Source organism: Lissotriton vulgaris, chromosome 6 (assembly GCF_964263255.1).
Source record: "Lissotriton vulgaris chromosome 6, aLisVul1.2, whole genome shotgun sequence".
NCBI lineage: Eukaryota > Metazoa > Chordata > Amphibia > Caudata > Salamandridae > Lissotriton > Lissotriton vulgaris.
This window is the reverse complement of record NC_141694.1, coordinates 151,392,937-151,410,012: the sequence shown is the minus strand read 5'-3', so window position 1 is coordinate 151,410,012 and position 17,076 is coordinate 151,392,937. Positions and strand designations below refer to the sequence as shown.

Here is a 17,076-nt window from a genome sequence, read left to right as displayed (position 1 = left end):
AGCGACGTCGATGAAGATCTCCTCCTTGATGCCGATCGACGCCTGGCTGTCGACAGCGGAGGACTTGCGGCTCTCGACGTCAGTCGCTTAACCTGCTACGACGGAGGTGAGCCAGCTCTCGACGCCGAACGTCGTGACGACGACAAAGGCGGAGGTTCCTTACCCCTAGACGCTTAACATCGCCCGGTTGACGTCAGCGGAGGAGTCACACTTCGACGCCGGTCGTTGCCTGGTTGACGACGGCGGAGGGGTCTTATCTCTCGACGCCGATCGTCACCGAGTTGACGATGGCGGAAGGTCTGGACGCCTCGACGACGACATACCTGTTCTTCTTGACGGCGAGCCCGCGGTTGACGGTGATACACGTTTTTTTGAAGAATGACCAATCGGTTGCTCCTTTTTCAGCGCCGAGCTCGACGCTGAAGCTGCAGGACGAGAAGGCTCGCCCTTTGGAAGTTCTCTGGACCTCTTGGAGCTCTTCTTGGCTGGGGACCTCCCTCTAGAAGACCTATGGGCTAGGCCATAGAACACAAATCCTCTCTCTGTCTTTTAAAGTTATCGAAGACAGAGATTCTTTCTGAGGGCAGGTCCTTGGGTCATGGTCTTCAGGTAAGCACATCTCTTCTTGCCACAAGAAGGGCATTTGGCATTTTAAGATGAAAAAGCCAACCCATAAGAGAAAACCTACTTGACTAGATGAAAAACGTCAAAGTAAGGTCAAAAAAAGTTGAAAACTGAGTGAATTTTCTGTCAGAAAAAGAGTGGAGCTGTGTAACTAGGATCCTTCCTGAAGGAGCCGGAAAGAACAACTGACCCAACTGTCACCCCTGAGGCATGATGGGATACTGGGGGTCATGAGTGCCTTAAAGGCACGGTGTCAGTTTTTTGTAGCATGCAGCTACAGGTTAGCTTTTCAGTCTTTTTAGAGTGTGTGTTTGCAATGCAGCCTGGACGCTTTCTATGCTTTCAGGATATAATGAGAATTTCTACTGCTTTTTCAGCATTAAAACAGTTTCAAAACAATCTTTGATGTTGTTTTTCATGTTTCTAATGCATATGTTTCATGTATGACGGAAATTCTTTACAGCATAATTCAGCTCTATTGTGTATTTGCCTGCTATTGCTTTATATATATATATATATATATATATATATATATATATATATATATATATATATACACACCTTAAGAATCTCTCGCCTCTACATCCTTCACGGCGGAGTCACGGCACAGCAATAGGTAAGTCTTTTCAAACTGATTTTTTATTCACACACCATGTGCAAAGATACCGTGCAGAAAATTGGACGGCCTACGCGTTTCGGCTACTCCTAGCCTTCCACTAGACCATAGAGTCCCTGGAGTCTAGACCATTTTTAAAGTGCTATGTGCAGTACCCTTTTTCCCTTTCCATTGCACCTCTAGACTGTATATTATATATATATATATATATATATATATATACACACACACACACACACACACGAGGGCAATAGACCAGGTGGACCAAGCATATCCGGTCGCAAGACATTTTGCTGAGAAACACAAAAGCGATCAGAATCAGTTAATTTGTTTAGGACTTGACCAAGTTCCTGACAGTGTCAGAGGTGGGGATCGATTAAAAAAACTTCGAAGACTGGAATCGAGGTACATTATTGACCTCCATACCAAAACCCCATGAGGTATGAACAGTGGGGAGGATCTCATGGTACATACTGGAACATAAGTACTTGATAATGACAAAACGATGATACTGCTAGGGATGCAGTGACTGTGACAGCTCTATATGTATATATAAAAAACAGTGTTTTGATGCAAATTTGGATGAAATAATGTTATCTTTTTGGATTTGATATTAATCTTTGATTTTGAATTCGAATTTCAAGTCAAGAGATGTGCCTTGATGGGCTCTATGAATTTGATAAGAGAAAAATTAAACAAGAGAAAAACTAGGCAATGTAATATGAATATTGGTAAACAATTGCTTGCTATGTTGAACATGTAATGAAAGGAGAGAAAAAGTGTATAGAAATGTTTATACAAAAAAGATGGTATGTTAATGGTTGAATTGTTTGAACACAGACCTGAATAACATAAAAGGGAGGATAATAGCCGATACACGGCACAATTCTGTTCAGAAACCAAGTAATTTGAAACATAAAAATTAGAAGTTTAAAATCGTGGGATGATAAATTGCTTTTGTCTCACGCAGTCGATTGTACTTGGGTAATGGAGTATACAAAATGTATGTGAAAATAAATAACATGCATAAGATTGATCATACTCATGATAACATATACTACTCCAAGATGGCGCTGGTTAATGTCAGTATGCTATAGTCCTTCCTTTATTGCGGGGTTAATGTTTTAAATACATGCCGATGTGTAGTGGCTACTGACATCGAGAAAGGCTGTGTGCCGAAACGCGAACGCATCTGTCTGTTTAAAAATAAAACAACCTTTGGAAATCAGCCCCGTGAGTGTGGATGATTCTTTGCAAGCTGGGAATAATTTGGATATATATATATATATATATATAAGTTGTTGCCTACCTATAGCGCGAACTTTTCATGTATGCCTTTGAAGAAGGGATGGCCCCGAAACGCGTCAGGCTTTGAAAGGACTGCTTATTGCACTGGCCCGCGCATCCATTTGCACCTGAAATAAAGGCTGGTAACCTTTACCTTGTCTCGAGTGTGGCTCGCTTTGGGATACCGTGTGTTTGAAAACTTATAGGCGGTTGCTCACGCCGCCGAGCCTGCACCACCCCATGATACCCAGGGGGCCACGGAATCGGATTCATCGTTTTCGAATTTGGAGCAAGGTGGCAGGATTTGAAATGGATGCAACGACCGGGACCCATGCCGGGTCTTATCTGCGGCAGGTACAAGCGCATTGAAATTGACTAAGGAATTGCTGGCACTACAACTCCCATAACTACATTGACGTGAATAATGGGCGTGACATTACATAAAGGAAGTTGTTGCCTACCTATAGCGCGAACTTTTCATGTATGCCTTTGAAGAAGGGATGGCCCCGAAACGCGTCAGGCTTTGAAAGGACTGCTTATTGCACTGGCCCGCGCATCCATTTGCACCTGAAATAAAGGCTGGTAACCTTCACCTTGTCTCGAGTGTGGCTCTATATATATATATATATATATATATATATATGTATAGTGTTTTCGGGGTCCCGCGCATGGGCGGGAATATTCTAATGCTTATTACTATTGATGAGGATCCCCTGTAAGAGAACCTAAGTTTATACCAAAGGTTCCATCAGACTTCCACCTTAACAAACCTGTAATACTCAAAACTTTTTTCCCTAACCATCAGTCTCCCGCTGAGCGTGCTCTTCATTCCCTAGACTTCAAATGATGCCTCAAATTCTACATCCAACGCACTGCTGCCTTTCGAAGGTCAGACAAGCTCTTTGTGGCCTATGGGCGTGTGCGCAAAGGACATCCGGTCACTAAACAGACCATCACTCGTTGGATTTCTTCTGCTATCTCCTTCTGCCATCAACGGGCTGGCAAGCCTCTTTCTGCTCCAGTGTGAGCACACTAGACGAGAGCAGTAGCATCCTCTACTGCCCTGTTTGCTGGAGTAACTCTACATCAGATCTGCAGGGCGGCAACGTGGTCCAGGAGGCACACATTCACGAGGCACTACTGTCTGGAGACAGCTACCGCTACGGACACTGCTGTGGGTCAAGCGGTGCTGCAAAATCTCTTCAAATAAAGGTGAGCCTCTGTTGCTTCCCGCCTCCGGTCATAAAAGGTTTTCTTGTGCAAATCATGCAATGTTACAAATGTGTATTTATGTATTGCTTTTTCATTATTGCCTTTTATGACTTATTATTACGGCTTACTGCTTTCTATTCTTATTCAAGCATTTGAATCTATGAAAGACACCCTAATACTGGAAAAGAACAAAAGTCACTTACCTGTAAACTGTGGTTCTCCAGTATTGGTGTCTTTCATAGATTCACATGCGACCCACCCTTCCTCCCCTCAGAGGCTCTCTTCTCCTTATGCACTCCTGTGCTACGAAAATCTTAGGGCTTGAGCTTCTGAGCAGAAGGTTCTAGAGGGTGCTACAGCCTGATTGGCTGGATTGTGGACTATTATAAGGACATGGATATGTTACTAAAGTGAGCATATATATATATATATATATATATATATATATATATATATTCCACACAATAATATGCTCATCACTATGATCAAGATATGTTTGGAACAGAACTACTTTCTGTTCAATAACCAAGTTTACCAACAGGTACAGGGAGTAGCAATGGGTGCCTGTTTCTCCCCCAGCCTAGCGTGCTTGCATATGGGCTGGTGGGAGGAACAGGTGCTCTGGGGAAAACATCGATCCTCAATGGAAAAACATGTTCCCCTGTACCTTCGCTATATTGAGGACTTATTTTTGATTTGGCAGGGGTCTCAATTGGAGGCTGAGTCATTTGTTAATCAGCTCAACATAAATGATTTGAATCTATAATTTACTTCAACCATCAATGCTTCCTCAGTATATTTTCTAGACTTGGAGGTGTATATTAAGTCTGACACAATAGCAACCAGGTTATATAGGAAGCCGACTGCCGGCAACACTATTCTTCATGCAGCTAGCCAACATCCCCCCCACCTAATACGCAGCATCCCTTTCGGGGAGATGTTGCGCATTAGAAGAATCTGTAGTACAGATGATGAATGTTTGAAAGCCCAGGAGGCCAGTAAGTCTCGCTTCCTGGCTAAGGTTTATTCTTTGAAAACAGTGGATAAGGCCATTACTCGTTCAAACAACACGACGAGAGCACAGGCACTGGTTCTTAGACCTAAAATGGATGTTTCCTGCACCCGAAACAAATCAGAGTCATCCAGGGTCATAGTTTCTTACAATAAACAACATAAGGAAATTCGCAAGATTTTCAGCCGCAATTGGAACCTAATAACCGGGGATCCGGTAATTGGGGAACTAGTTGGCAGAAAACCCGAATTTTCTTTCAGAAAATCTATATCTATGGCCGACAGACTGGTAAAAAATCATTTAGATCAACCATCATCTAAGACCTTTATGGCATTAAGCAAAGGTTTCAAAAAATGTTCGGTCTGTAAGGCCTGCAAATATGGTTGTAGTAAGAAACAATACATGACTCCTTTCAAAACTGAACCTCAGCTAATTAACAAACAGCTTACCTGCAAGACAGAATTTGCAGTTTATGTGTTGCAATGCCCCTGTGAGCTGCGGTATGTGGGTACTACCCGCCTGCCGGCTCACAGGCGGATCTTGCAGCACATAAGAGCTATTAGCACGAGGGACCAATCTTATCCCGTAGCTCGCCATTTCGAGAGCACCCATGACAGTGACCCTAGACATTTAACATACTATGTCATAGATAGTGTATTGCCACTGAAAAGGGGTGGCAATAGGGATGCACTTCTTAGGGTCCTGGAGACAAGATATATTCTTGAATTAGACAGTCGTACTCCAGCGGGGCTCAACGCAAGCGAGGATTTGTATACCTGTTTATGATCTACATACCCATTTATAATAACATCTATATAAATACTAACCGAGAATCACACATACATAATGTTTATGGGATTCTTATAGTCACCAATAAATTGTTCTCATCAAATGTGACTAAATAGTTCTCCATAGTTCCAGATCCTATCACTTGTAATTTTCGGATAATTTCAATTCACTTGGTATACATTTCAGGTTTTGGATTTCTATTTCCAGCTTTAGTAGGGGCTCCTACTATAAGTTTTTGTGCATAGAATATGTTTTTGGGTCAATGTTGAATGCTTTTAATTACTTGATATTTTGCACTGAAAAATAGCACTTACACTTTATCTCATTATTTGCACTATGTAGTGATTGCTGCTCTTTACCTTTTTGCATTGGATTCTAGTATTTCATCATAATTCAAATATCATGAATTAGCACCAAGCACTTTAGAATAACCTCACTGTGGGGTAAATTCAATCTTTTTTTAGCTTTTTTCAGTAGAAAAACTGTGAGAATTGTTCTATGAACTTTAAATACTAGTTCATGGTAAGCACAATAGATATATTTATTTATTGTAAATATGTATATATGTGGTACTTTGCAAAATGTATTATAGTTTTGTAAATGTATATACTCACTATGAGTTCGATTGGTTCTTAAATGTACATACTTTGGGCTTTTAATTTATAGTCCTTTGTTTGTTTTCTTGTAAAAAGCTCACAGAATTTGAAAAGGAGGCGTGATAATTTTAGTCCGCCCTTTGTGTTGATTATATAAATCCAATGCTAGGTAATGTGACCTTACCATGTGATCAAGACTGTAGGAACAGTCGAAACGCGTAATGGCGGACAGGCTCAGCAACATACTTCAATAAACACCCTGTTGTAAGCACTGAAGTTGGGTTCAGCTCCTCGTTCTTTCTTTTGCCGATTGATCGGAATAATTGGTGGCACAGGCTTGTGCCGGAACGAGTTTTGTTTCATATATATATATATATATATATTGACAAAGCCCTATGGCGAAACCCGTTGTTGCTGCTTAGTTCCCTGTTAATAAACTTGCTGTGGAACTACCCCCTGCGTGTGCTACTTTCCTTTGGATACATTGTCCGTGGATTTTGGAGCCGTGATTTTGCAACGGGCACACCCCCGTTCTGTGTGCACCCGCTCATGAGTGCAACTGGCTGGTGTTTGGTAGCTGTGGATATATATATATATATATATATATATTATATATATATATATATATATATTATATATATATATATATATATATATATATTTCTTCCTACTATTTTATGTACCATGGGACTCACACTTCGACGACTGGGAATTGTTCAAGCATGTGAATCTATGAAAGACACCAATACTGGAGAACCACAGTTTACAGGTAAGTAACTTTTGTTCTTCACCAAGCAGCACTTAACCGCCACCCACAGGGAAAGTCAACCACTTGATAGCCTTCAGTCTGTAGCGTATGTTTTTCTTCCCATGACATATTAGAGTGGGTAAGTACATAACAGGGGTAGAGGTTGTTGGCTGCCCCCAACTGAGTCTTTTTCCATCCTCATCGCCTGTATTATAAACTAGCCAACACAGTAAGCAGGAAAAGGATTTTTATTATAGTATAGGCCTTTTCAATAACAACACGGTCAGCCACTCCAGAAGGCTTCAGTTACTTCAAAATCCAATCTTCAAAACCTAAACTGAATGTACTAACTACCCAGTAAAGGTTTAGGGGGAAACCGGGAAGGGGACATCGGGTGGGATAAGGGACAAGGGACAATGCACAGTGGATGCGATCATAATATATTGATAATAACGATTAGAACACATAACTACTTAAAAAACATGCATTTAAGTACAGAGCTGGTGGGCCTCTATACTTTCCCAGTGCTTTTTCCATTGTCATTTATTTCCATTTTTTTATCATCTAGTATTCTTAATGTCTTTATGTTGCAGTAATTCAAAGCTAATATTCCCCTTTCTTTGTGCCCAACAAGAATCTTTTTTCCTGTGTGCATTAAACATAAAATTGGTGAATACATCTGTACACCTGTTCCAAGTACGCCTATCGGACCGAGAGCACTCATACTGTTCAAATAAATATTCACTGTATTTTCATTTAAAATGTTATTGCAAGCATATGGTTGCCACATTTAGAAGATGGCATGTTCGCTTTCTTCTTTTTAAATTTTTGCTTTATAAGCTTGCAATAAAAATAAAAAATATAGTTCAAACCACCACCATGCCCAGGCCAGATGAACTTGCTTTGCCAATCCTTGATAAAGATATGGCATTGTAACACACCCTAATTTTGTGCTTTCATGCAGGCCTCAAACTGTTTTTAAAGGTTTTGCACAAATAACCCATTTAGTTAAAATCCCTGTTGCAGAAACATCAGCTGCAGAAAAAATAGTTTTTCGTTAAAGACTACCAACAGAACTTGTCATAGTGTGTTTCAAACAATTGCTTGTGCAGGTTCATTGTGACCGCTAAACAGTGTCAAAATTCAGTTTCTAAGCTTCAGAAAAAGATCAAAGAATAATAGCTCTGGGAGGAGTAAGTAAAAACAAACAATTATTTAAATACATTTTTTTAGGTTCAATTATTTGCACAACGGCGAAAAAAATTGATAGTTGTGTTCTACAGAGTGACATTTAGTAAGATTCCAGATTTAGTTCCATGGTACACAAATTTACACTTAAATGTACATGATACTCAAAGTTCCCGTTGTCTCCAACAGGGTTTTTGTTAGGAAATTCCTTTCAAATTTAAACAGAAAATACTGCATTGTACCATTTCTTTTTTCATTTTTGTCTGTAATCAAAACAACCGCCGTCCTCACCTCTTCCACATACTGATACATTAAAGCTTTCACAGCTTGAATGTTTGTGGCATCCATCATCATGGTCACAGCTTGTCCCTTTCGAATCTTCACCACACCTCTGAACACCAGCTGGTTATTGTAACATGCAGCTAAAGTGGCGATAGCCATTACCTGTGCACGAATGAGACAGCATAAGTTATTCAGCTACTAATGGGAAGAGACAGTAGGAGATGCAAACCAGAGTGTTAAAAAAAAAACGTACCAAGTCCACTACTTGAGAAGTAAAGAGCTGTCATTTCCAGCTGTAGAAACAGGTCAGAAAACATAGTTGTGGCATGTCAAACTAGACTTAATGAGCAAACACCCCAATATGGGAGAGGTACGTTATTTACTAATGCTTATGGGTAAAACATACTTTATTTACCTCCGGTAATTCCTTTTCTGATAGAAACTCGAGCTATCTTAACTGCATATTCCTCACCTTCTGAATATCCCCAGACGCTAGTCTGATTCAGAAACTGTTGCATACAATTCCCTTCAGCGTCAGCATGGGGCACTGTGTGGGATTTTACTACTTCTTGCCGCTCAGTCTTGTGTGGACCATACCAAGACAGGAGTCCTCTGATTTCCACCTCTCCTGGATGACCTCCCCAATCCAGTAACAATGCATCTGTCACGATCGTTAACTCTGGGTGGGGTATGTAGAGTGATCTGTCTTCAGTCCTATTGCCTCTGAGCCACCAACACTGCAGATTGTTTGCAGTCTCCACCAACACCTGGATGGAATCTGACAGATTTCCTTGGCGCTGGGCCCACTGAGACATCAGAACCCACAGCAGCTCTAGCATGTGCCACCTGATGTGGCCCACAAGCAGGATGCAAGAGCCCCGGAAGCCTCAGAGCCTCTTGACTCATTGAGGCGAAGGGATAGCTTGGAAAAGCACTGTATCAAAGATGGCTCTGATTAAGGCGACCGCATGCAGTAAGCGGTCCTCTGAGACGCACCAAATAAAAGACCGTTAACGCCTATTAGGTGGTAAATATATATATACATATATACACACACATTTTTCTTTGGCATGCAAAAAGTCTGCGTCCACTACAAATTAGCAGGAGTCGTACCAGGGAACTAGTTCCAGAGGTCCTGAAGAAAAGCCAATAAGGGTAGGGCTTGTAATATGTCGACATTTAGAAATGTAGGTACATAATATTCTCCTTTCCTAATTTCTCCCTTCTTTAACCATAAGAATAATAATAATAATAATAATAATAATAAATAAATAAATACATAGGATACACCTACTTTAGTTTTTTTAAATTACACTCCAGCACAAAAGGTAGGGCTGGGGCCAAGGCAGTCATTGCCTTCTTGCTTCAAAGGTCTCATAGAGCTGAGGGCAATGTCTGGGGTAGCCACCTATATACTAAATTTAGGAGACTTTTAGGGGATTAGCAAGTAGAGCCAGTGGCCACCTTATTGGGGAGGGAGGGGGGGGGACTACATCCTCTAATATGCCACCCTGTTTAATTTCAGGTTAAGTATCAAATACATTTGTGTCCTGATAACTCTGAGTGTAAGGCTGATATTCCATCAGACAATTTTCCCAAGAAATATCAGGCTCAGACGGAGCAAAAACCCTAGTGTTAGGAGAAGCATAGGCCTCAAAATCCGATAATATAATTGGATAATCAAATCTGCGTTGGCGACTGAACAGGATGAGGCAACCGTGGTGTGGAACAAGGTGTCGAAGATGGCGCCACATTCACCCCTCCTCACCCCCCCAACCCCCCCCCCCCCGTCGCCACCAACTACGACACACCAAATCCCTTCAAAGTGTGACCTTAAGAATGAAGCCACCTGGTCGTCCTTTGACACCTATTCGGAAGAGGCTTTGGGTAAGATTCTAAATGCCTTGAAACCTTCCAACCACCTCATCGATCCGCTCCCCGCTAACGCCGTTAAAGACATTACCCCATGGCTGCTTCCGCTATGGACCAAAATCATCAACAGTTCACTCCAACAAGGCTGCATTCCGGACACCCTCAAAGTCGGTCAGGTCTCACCCATCCTAAAGAAACCAACAGCTGACCCCACGGATCTTAACAACTACTGTCCTATATCCAATATCCCTACCCTGGCCAAACTGCTCGAAAAATGTGTGCACCACCAACTAACGAAACATATTGTTCACTTTGACCTCCTTAACAACTACCAATGAGACTTCAGAGCAGGGCACAGCATAGAATCAGCCATGACTCACATTATTGATGATGCGCTTCAAATCCTGGACCAGAACTGATCATGCCTACTGATCCTGCTGGAGCTAGCTTCAGCTTTTGATACGGTCAAACACGAGAGTTTGCTTGATCTGCTCAGACTTAGGATGTGTCTTTCAGGATCAGTGCTAAACTGGTTTACCTCCTTTCTACATAACCGAACACAACAATTCAAGATCAACAACACTCTTTCCAACCCAGTACCAGCAAGGCTGGGCGTCTCGCAAGGATCCTCGCTATGCCCGACATTGTTTAACTTGTTCATGGAGCCGCTCACCGAAATTCTACAAGCGGCTAACCTGCACTATCATATGTACGCTGATGATACACAACTGTATCTAAAGATTAATACCTTAAAAGACATTAAACAGCTTAACGCCACACTCATGAACACCCAAACATGGTTGGCAGAAAATCATCTCACTGCACTCAACATTCAACCAACTATTGTGGACCCAGCAAAATCCTTGGGGATAACTCTGGACAGCAATATGCAGAAACACGTTAGCAACGCTACAAAGGGAGCAAACTTCCAGTTAAACATTCTAAGGAAGCTGAAGCCATTCTTGCCAGTCAACGACTTTAAACAGGCTGTACAAGCGCTAGTTATCCCCTGTATGGATTATGGTAGTGTCTCTTTATGCGGCCTCCCAAAAGAGACTACAGCCCCCTTTAGAGCCTCTATAAACTCTGCAGCAAGACTCATCACTGGCTCGAAAAGAATTTCCCACATCTCCCCTGACCTAAAATCCTTGAACTGGCTCCCGTTTGAAGCAAGAATTCATCTAAAAATAGATTGCATGACTCATAAGGCCTTACACCACAAGGCACCCATTTACCTCGCACAGAAATTGACAATCTCTGGTGACTCAAGGTCCTCTAGGGAAGCAGATAACCTACTACTGAAACCTCAAAGATTCAATAATAAAAAAAAAAACATAAGGGATCCTTCTCTGGGATGGCGCCTAGGATTTGGAATACTCTTCCCTCTGAAACCAGACTGATCTCTTCTACCGTATCGTTCAAAAAAGGAAGTAAAAGCGATCCCCATGGCAAAATTTACTTGACCACTCTGCCTTGAACCTTTTTCAACCGAGACGTGCCTGTTATGCTCTTTGACGACTTTTCTGTGTTTTTTATTTTACTATGATCCCATGTTTCAGTACTTTACGACTTCTTCGAGTGTATTCTTATATTTATCCCATGCCTGTTCTTTCCCCCGTATTACTGCATGTATATTGTGTCATGCTATTCATTATGTATAATCAACCTTGATCATTGTAAAGCGCTCTGATATCCGCAAGGATCTTGTTCGCACTCGATAAAACCCTCTAAATAAATAAATATGTTTGCACAAGGTACCAAAATCTTGCATGGGGCCACCTGCTGACGCAGGAGGGAATTGCTATGCAAACATTTCCGATCCAATCTAACACCTTGGGATTTTAAAAAGGTGAGGAACCAGCAGTTAAGAGTCTCTATTAGAAAGTGCAATCTTAGTAATTTTGAGTGGTCATACTTGATAGCCATGTTAAATCTGCAGCTAGGATACTGGAATGGTCACACACTTCACTTGATCCACAGTGGTTTGAAGTGTATTTTATAGTCTTATTCTAAAATATGTGTTCTAGTTTTACACATAGACCTCTGCTAGAACTATATTTCTTTTGATACATTTTCAGTTTTTTTTTTTTTTACGAAGCACTCGCATAATATAGAACGATCCTGTATCATTCCTCAGCCTAGTTAATTCAAAGCTAAACACATAAAGGTCCTAGAACTCTTCTTCATACCATCATGTCATTTTAGTTGTCTGTCCCATCTCTCTATTTGATCAGATTTTTTTTACTCTGCCACCTGGGACAAAACATTAAGCAGCCAAAATAGCTATGCTTGAAAGAAAACAAAATAAAATGTACCACAAATTCCGAAATGTTTTGACTGGTTAACCTTTTTTCTGAAATATATGAATATTGAAATCAGCGTGCCGCCAACTTTGATAATCATTTGTCACAAGTCAGCAAGACAACCACCATTTTCTAAATAGAATGAACTAACAGCACCCCAAGCCAGAAGTTTTAAGTTGAGCATTTTACATCACTCATTTCAGGAAGCTCCTGCCCCATTACACTCCCCATTTACCACAGGATGCAAACATTGCTGCCTTTAAATGGTGGCTCAAGCCCCTGCTCTTCCTAGGTTCCCACTCTCCTACCCTTCAAAGACATATCTGCAATGAAATTATGAATAGTGATTAGTGCTCTTATGGGATTCTACATTTTGGTTTAACTTACTGCCTCACGCCAACATGTTTTTTTTCTTTTAAAGTTATTAACATTCTCTCACCATCAAGTCCCTCCCTGTATTTAATAAATCATGCAAAGACATGCTACTTTACATTAAAACATTTATTCCAACTCACCACATCTCATCTTTCTGGACATCAGTTTATGTTGCACCTTGTAGACATCGAAGCAGCCCCCAAATAACTTCCTTCAATCTTTGAACCAGACGTCTGTGTATAATCTACCATCCCCCTTTACTCCCAACACAAATAATTGTCCTCTTTACTTCAGTACTATCGTCTATCTACCCTTACACAACCTCTCTTTTCCTTTTCATAAAATGTAGTTAAAAACGTGATTGCTTCTGCTCTCCTAAATACTAACATTAATGGCCATGACATTGAAGTAATTTGATAAATCCAATCTAAAGAATTATGATTTTGAATTTGATCTGCCCCACCTCTTCACTTCTACAGATCTCCATCAAGAACTGCGACTGATTTTCAACATGTCAAAGTGTGCGAAACAAATATCTACTGTACCGGTTTCAGTTGTTAATTTTTAATTAAGATAAACCATCTTTCCTTTGAGTATTAATTGGACTTTGTTCTTTCAGCTCTGTGTTTTATAAATGGCAGCACCCACGCTCTTTCAAAACCTTTATCACTCACACTGTAGCACTGTTTTTTCTACCACTTCTCTAAACGAATCCCTTTCACTTCAATTTCCATAGGCTATGTCCCCTTTTATTTATTTTTTAAAGGCAGTCTGCTCGTATGGAACTGGAAATAACGGGAACTTTTTATTGGCTATGATAAAACAAGAAGACCAAGATTAAAACTGAACAGCCCAAGTCAAGTCTTGGTTTCATGAGAAACAAATGTATGGAAGTAGGAATTAACATGTACAAATGATAACAAGCACTGGCGTTGCCAATAGGTTTCGCATTTGGAAAGTTGGAGCTATCGGTTTTTTAAATGACATTTTATATTTATATATCGTTATTGGCATTGTCAATAACAATATATAAATATAAAATGTCATTTACAAAACCAATAGCTCCAACTTTCCAAATGCGAAACCTATTGGCAACGGCAGTGCTTGTTAATACAGCTGTAATTTCTTAAAGAGATGCTAATACAATGTTAAATAGAGGCTGACGCGTTGAGACGTAAAAAATGGAATGATGAGTAATTTTGAAAAACTCCGAGGCTACTTTTTTTTTTTTTTTTTTTTTTTTTTTTAAAAGAGTTCAGCTTCCTGGTTTTAAAATCCGTTTGAGGTCAGTGCGTGATTATGATGTGACCCTGCCTGGAGAGGGGGCCTATAATGTCCTAATCACGTCCCTCATTGGCCCCCCTCCCAGCCCTGACTTAAACCCGATACATACTTGCAATAACGTAGGGGCCGACGGCAATGCAGCTCGAGCCTTCGTTTTGACAGGACCCGTGTCTGGAGGGTCAGCTCAGTATAAGCCGATTATTTTACTGACATATTGCGTCTACATGAGGGCCCCGCCATAGCAACTGGACTGCTATGTGGCTGCATAGCGTTCAATGTGGATAGCACTTCGAAGTATGATTGGGAAAGACTCTGAAAAGTGAGTAAGTCTCAGGTGCTTTGAGTGCGTGTGTTTTCTCAGGCTATCCAGTGCTTAGGTTGCAGAAACAAAGACAAACATTTGCGAGGCCTTTCATTTTAGTGTTACCGAATCTGTTTTTGGCTCTATCAATACGTTTTGATATGACTGCAGCAAAAAGAACAAGCACTGGCGTTGCCAATAGGTCTCGCATTAGCAAAGTTGGAGCTATTGGTTTTGTAAATGACAAAGCCCTTTATGTTTTAAAAATGATAAAAAAATAAAAGGCATTGTTATTTGCAATAGTAATGGCTCCAACTTTCCTACGGCGATACCTATTGGGAACGTGAGTGGCGTTGCGTGTGTGAGTGGCGTTGCGTGTGTAATTGGCGTTGCGTGTGTGAGTGGCGTTGCGTGTGTGAGTGGCGTTGCCTGTGTGAGTGGCGTTGCCTGTGTGAGTGGCGTTGCCTGTGTGAGTGGCGTTGCCTGTGTGAGTGGCGTTGCCTGTGTGAGTGGCGTTGCCTGTGTGAGTGGCGTTGCCTGTGTGAGTGCCGTAGCATTTGTTATTGTTGTTGCATGTGTGAGTTCCGTGTCATGTGCGAGTGGCGTTGCGTGTGCGAGTGGCGTTGCGTGTGCGAGTGGCGTTGCGTGTGCGAGTGGCGTTGCGAGTGGCGTTGCGTGTGCGAGTGGCGTTGCGTGTGCGAGTGGCGTTGCGTGTGCGAGTGGCGTTGCGAGTGGCGTTGCGTGTGCGAGTGGCGTTGCGTGTGCGAGTGGCGTTGCGTGTGCGAGTGGCGTTGCGAGTGGCGTTGCGTGTGCGAGTGGCGTTGCGTGTGCGAGTGGCGTTGCGTGTGCGAGTGGCGTTGCGAGTGGCGTTGCGTGTGCGAGCGGCGTTGCGTGTGCGAGTGGCGTTGCGAGTGGCGTTGCGTGTGCGAGTGGCGTTGCGAGTGGCGTTGCGTGTGCGAGTGGCGTTGCGTGTGCGAGTGGCGTTGCGTGTGCGAGTGGCGTTGCGTGTGCGAGTGGCGTTGCGTGTGCGAGTGGCGTTGCGTGTGCGAGTGGCGTTGCGTGTGCGAGTGGCGTTGCGTGTGCGAGTGGCGTTGCGTGTGCGAGTGGCGTTGCGTGTGCGAGTGGCGTTGCGTGTGCGAGTGGCGTTGCGTGTGCGAGTGGCGTTGCGTGTGCGAGTGGCGTTGCATGTGCGAGTGGCGTTGCATGTGCGAGTGGCGTTGCATGTGCGAGTGGCGTTGCATGTGCGAGTGGCGTTGCGTGTGCGAGTGGCGTTGCATGTGCGAGTGGCGTTGCGTGTGCGAGTGGCGTTGCGTGTGCGAGTGGCGTTGCGTGTGCGAGTGGCGTTGCGTGTGCGAGTGGCGTTGCGTGTGCGAGTGGCGTTGCGTGTGCAAGTGGCGTTGCGTGTGCAAGTGGCCTTGCGTGTGTAATTGGCGTTGCGTGTGTGAGTGGCGTTGCGTGTGTGAGTGGCGTTGCGTGTGTGAGTGGCGTTGCCTGTGTGAGTGGCGTTGCCTGTGTGAGTGGCGTTGCCTGTGTGAGTGGCGTTGCCTGTGTGAGTGCCGTAGCATTTGTTATTGTTGTTGCATGTGTGAGTTCCGTGTCATGTGCGAGTGGCGTTGTGTGTGCGAGTGGCGTTGCGTGTGCGAGTGGCGTTGCGTGTGCGAGTGGCGTTGCGTGTGCGAGTGGCGTTGCGTGTGCGAGTGGCGTTGCGTGTGCGAGTGGCGTTGCGTGTGCGAGTGGCGTTGCGTGTGCGAGTGGCGTTGCGTGTGCGAGTGGCGTTGCGTGTGCGAGTGGCGTTGCGTGTGCGAGTGGCGTTGCGAGTGGCGTTGCGAGTGGCGTTGCGAGTGGCGTTGCGTGTGCGAGTGGCGTTGCGTGTGCGAGTGGCGTTGCGTGTGCGAGTGGCGTTGCGTGTGCGAGTGGCGTTGCGTGTGCGAGTGGCGTTGCGTGTGCGAGTGGCGTTGCGTGTGCGAGTGGCGTTGCGTGTGCGAGTGGCGTTGCGTGTGCGAGTGGCGTTGCGTGTGCGAGTGGCGTTGCGTGTGCGAGTGGCGTTGCGTGTGCGAGTGGCGTTGCGTGGTTGAGTGGCGTTGCATGGTGGAGTGGCGTTGCATGGTGGAGTGGCGTTGCATGGTGGAGTGGCGTTGCATGGTGGAGTGGCGTTGCATGGTGGAGTGGCGTTGCATGGTGGAGTGGCGTTGCATGTGTGAGTGGCGTTGCATGCGTGAGTGGCGTTGCATGTGTGAGTGGCGTTGCATGCGTGAGTGGCGTTGCATGCGTGAGTGGCGTTGCATGCGTGAGTGGCGTTGCATGCGTGAGTGGCGTTGCATGCGTGAGTGGCGTTGCATGCGTGAGTGGCGTTGCATGCGTGAGTGGCGTTGCATGTGTGAGTGGCGTATAATAAAAAAACGGAGGGAGAAATGAAGGGAAAAAAATTAAAAAGGCTAATGGAAATTAAGGATATACATTAAAAAGCGTGGTATCCATTTGAAATCAGATGAAAGGTTTAGTGTCTGATAAATATTAGTCTTCAGGCGCATAGAGAAAGACCACACGAATGTTAATATTAATACCACACGAATGAAATCTGTAAAGA

General features: G+C 43.4%; 1 protein-coding gene across 1 annotated transcript in view; it reads right to left on the bottom strand.

The window, feature by feature from the left end:
• FDFT1 (farnesyl-diphosphate farnesyltransferase 1) overlaps positions 1-17,076 on the bottom strand; it is a 204,768-nt gene that overhangs the window by 75,376 nt on the left and 112,316 nt on the right. Inside the window, exon 7 of the mRNA XM_086926190.1 lies at positions 8,364-8,516. Coding sequence (XP_086782316.1) covers positions 8,364-8,516 — 153 coding nt within the window. The remainder of the gene's footprint in view (positions 1-8,363; positions 8,517-17,076) is intronic.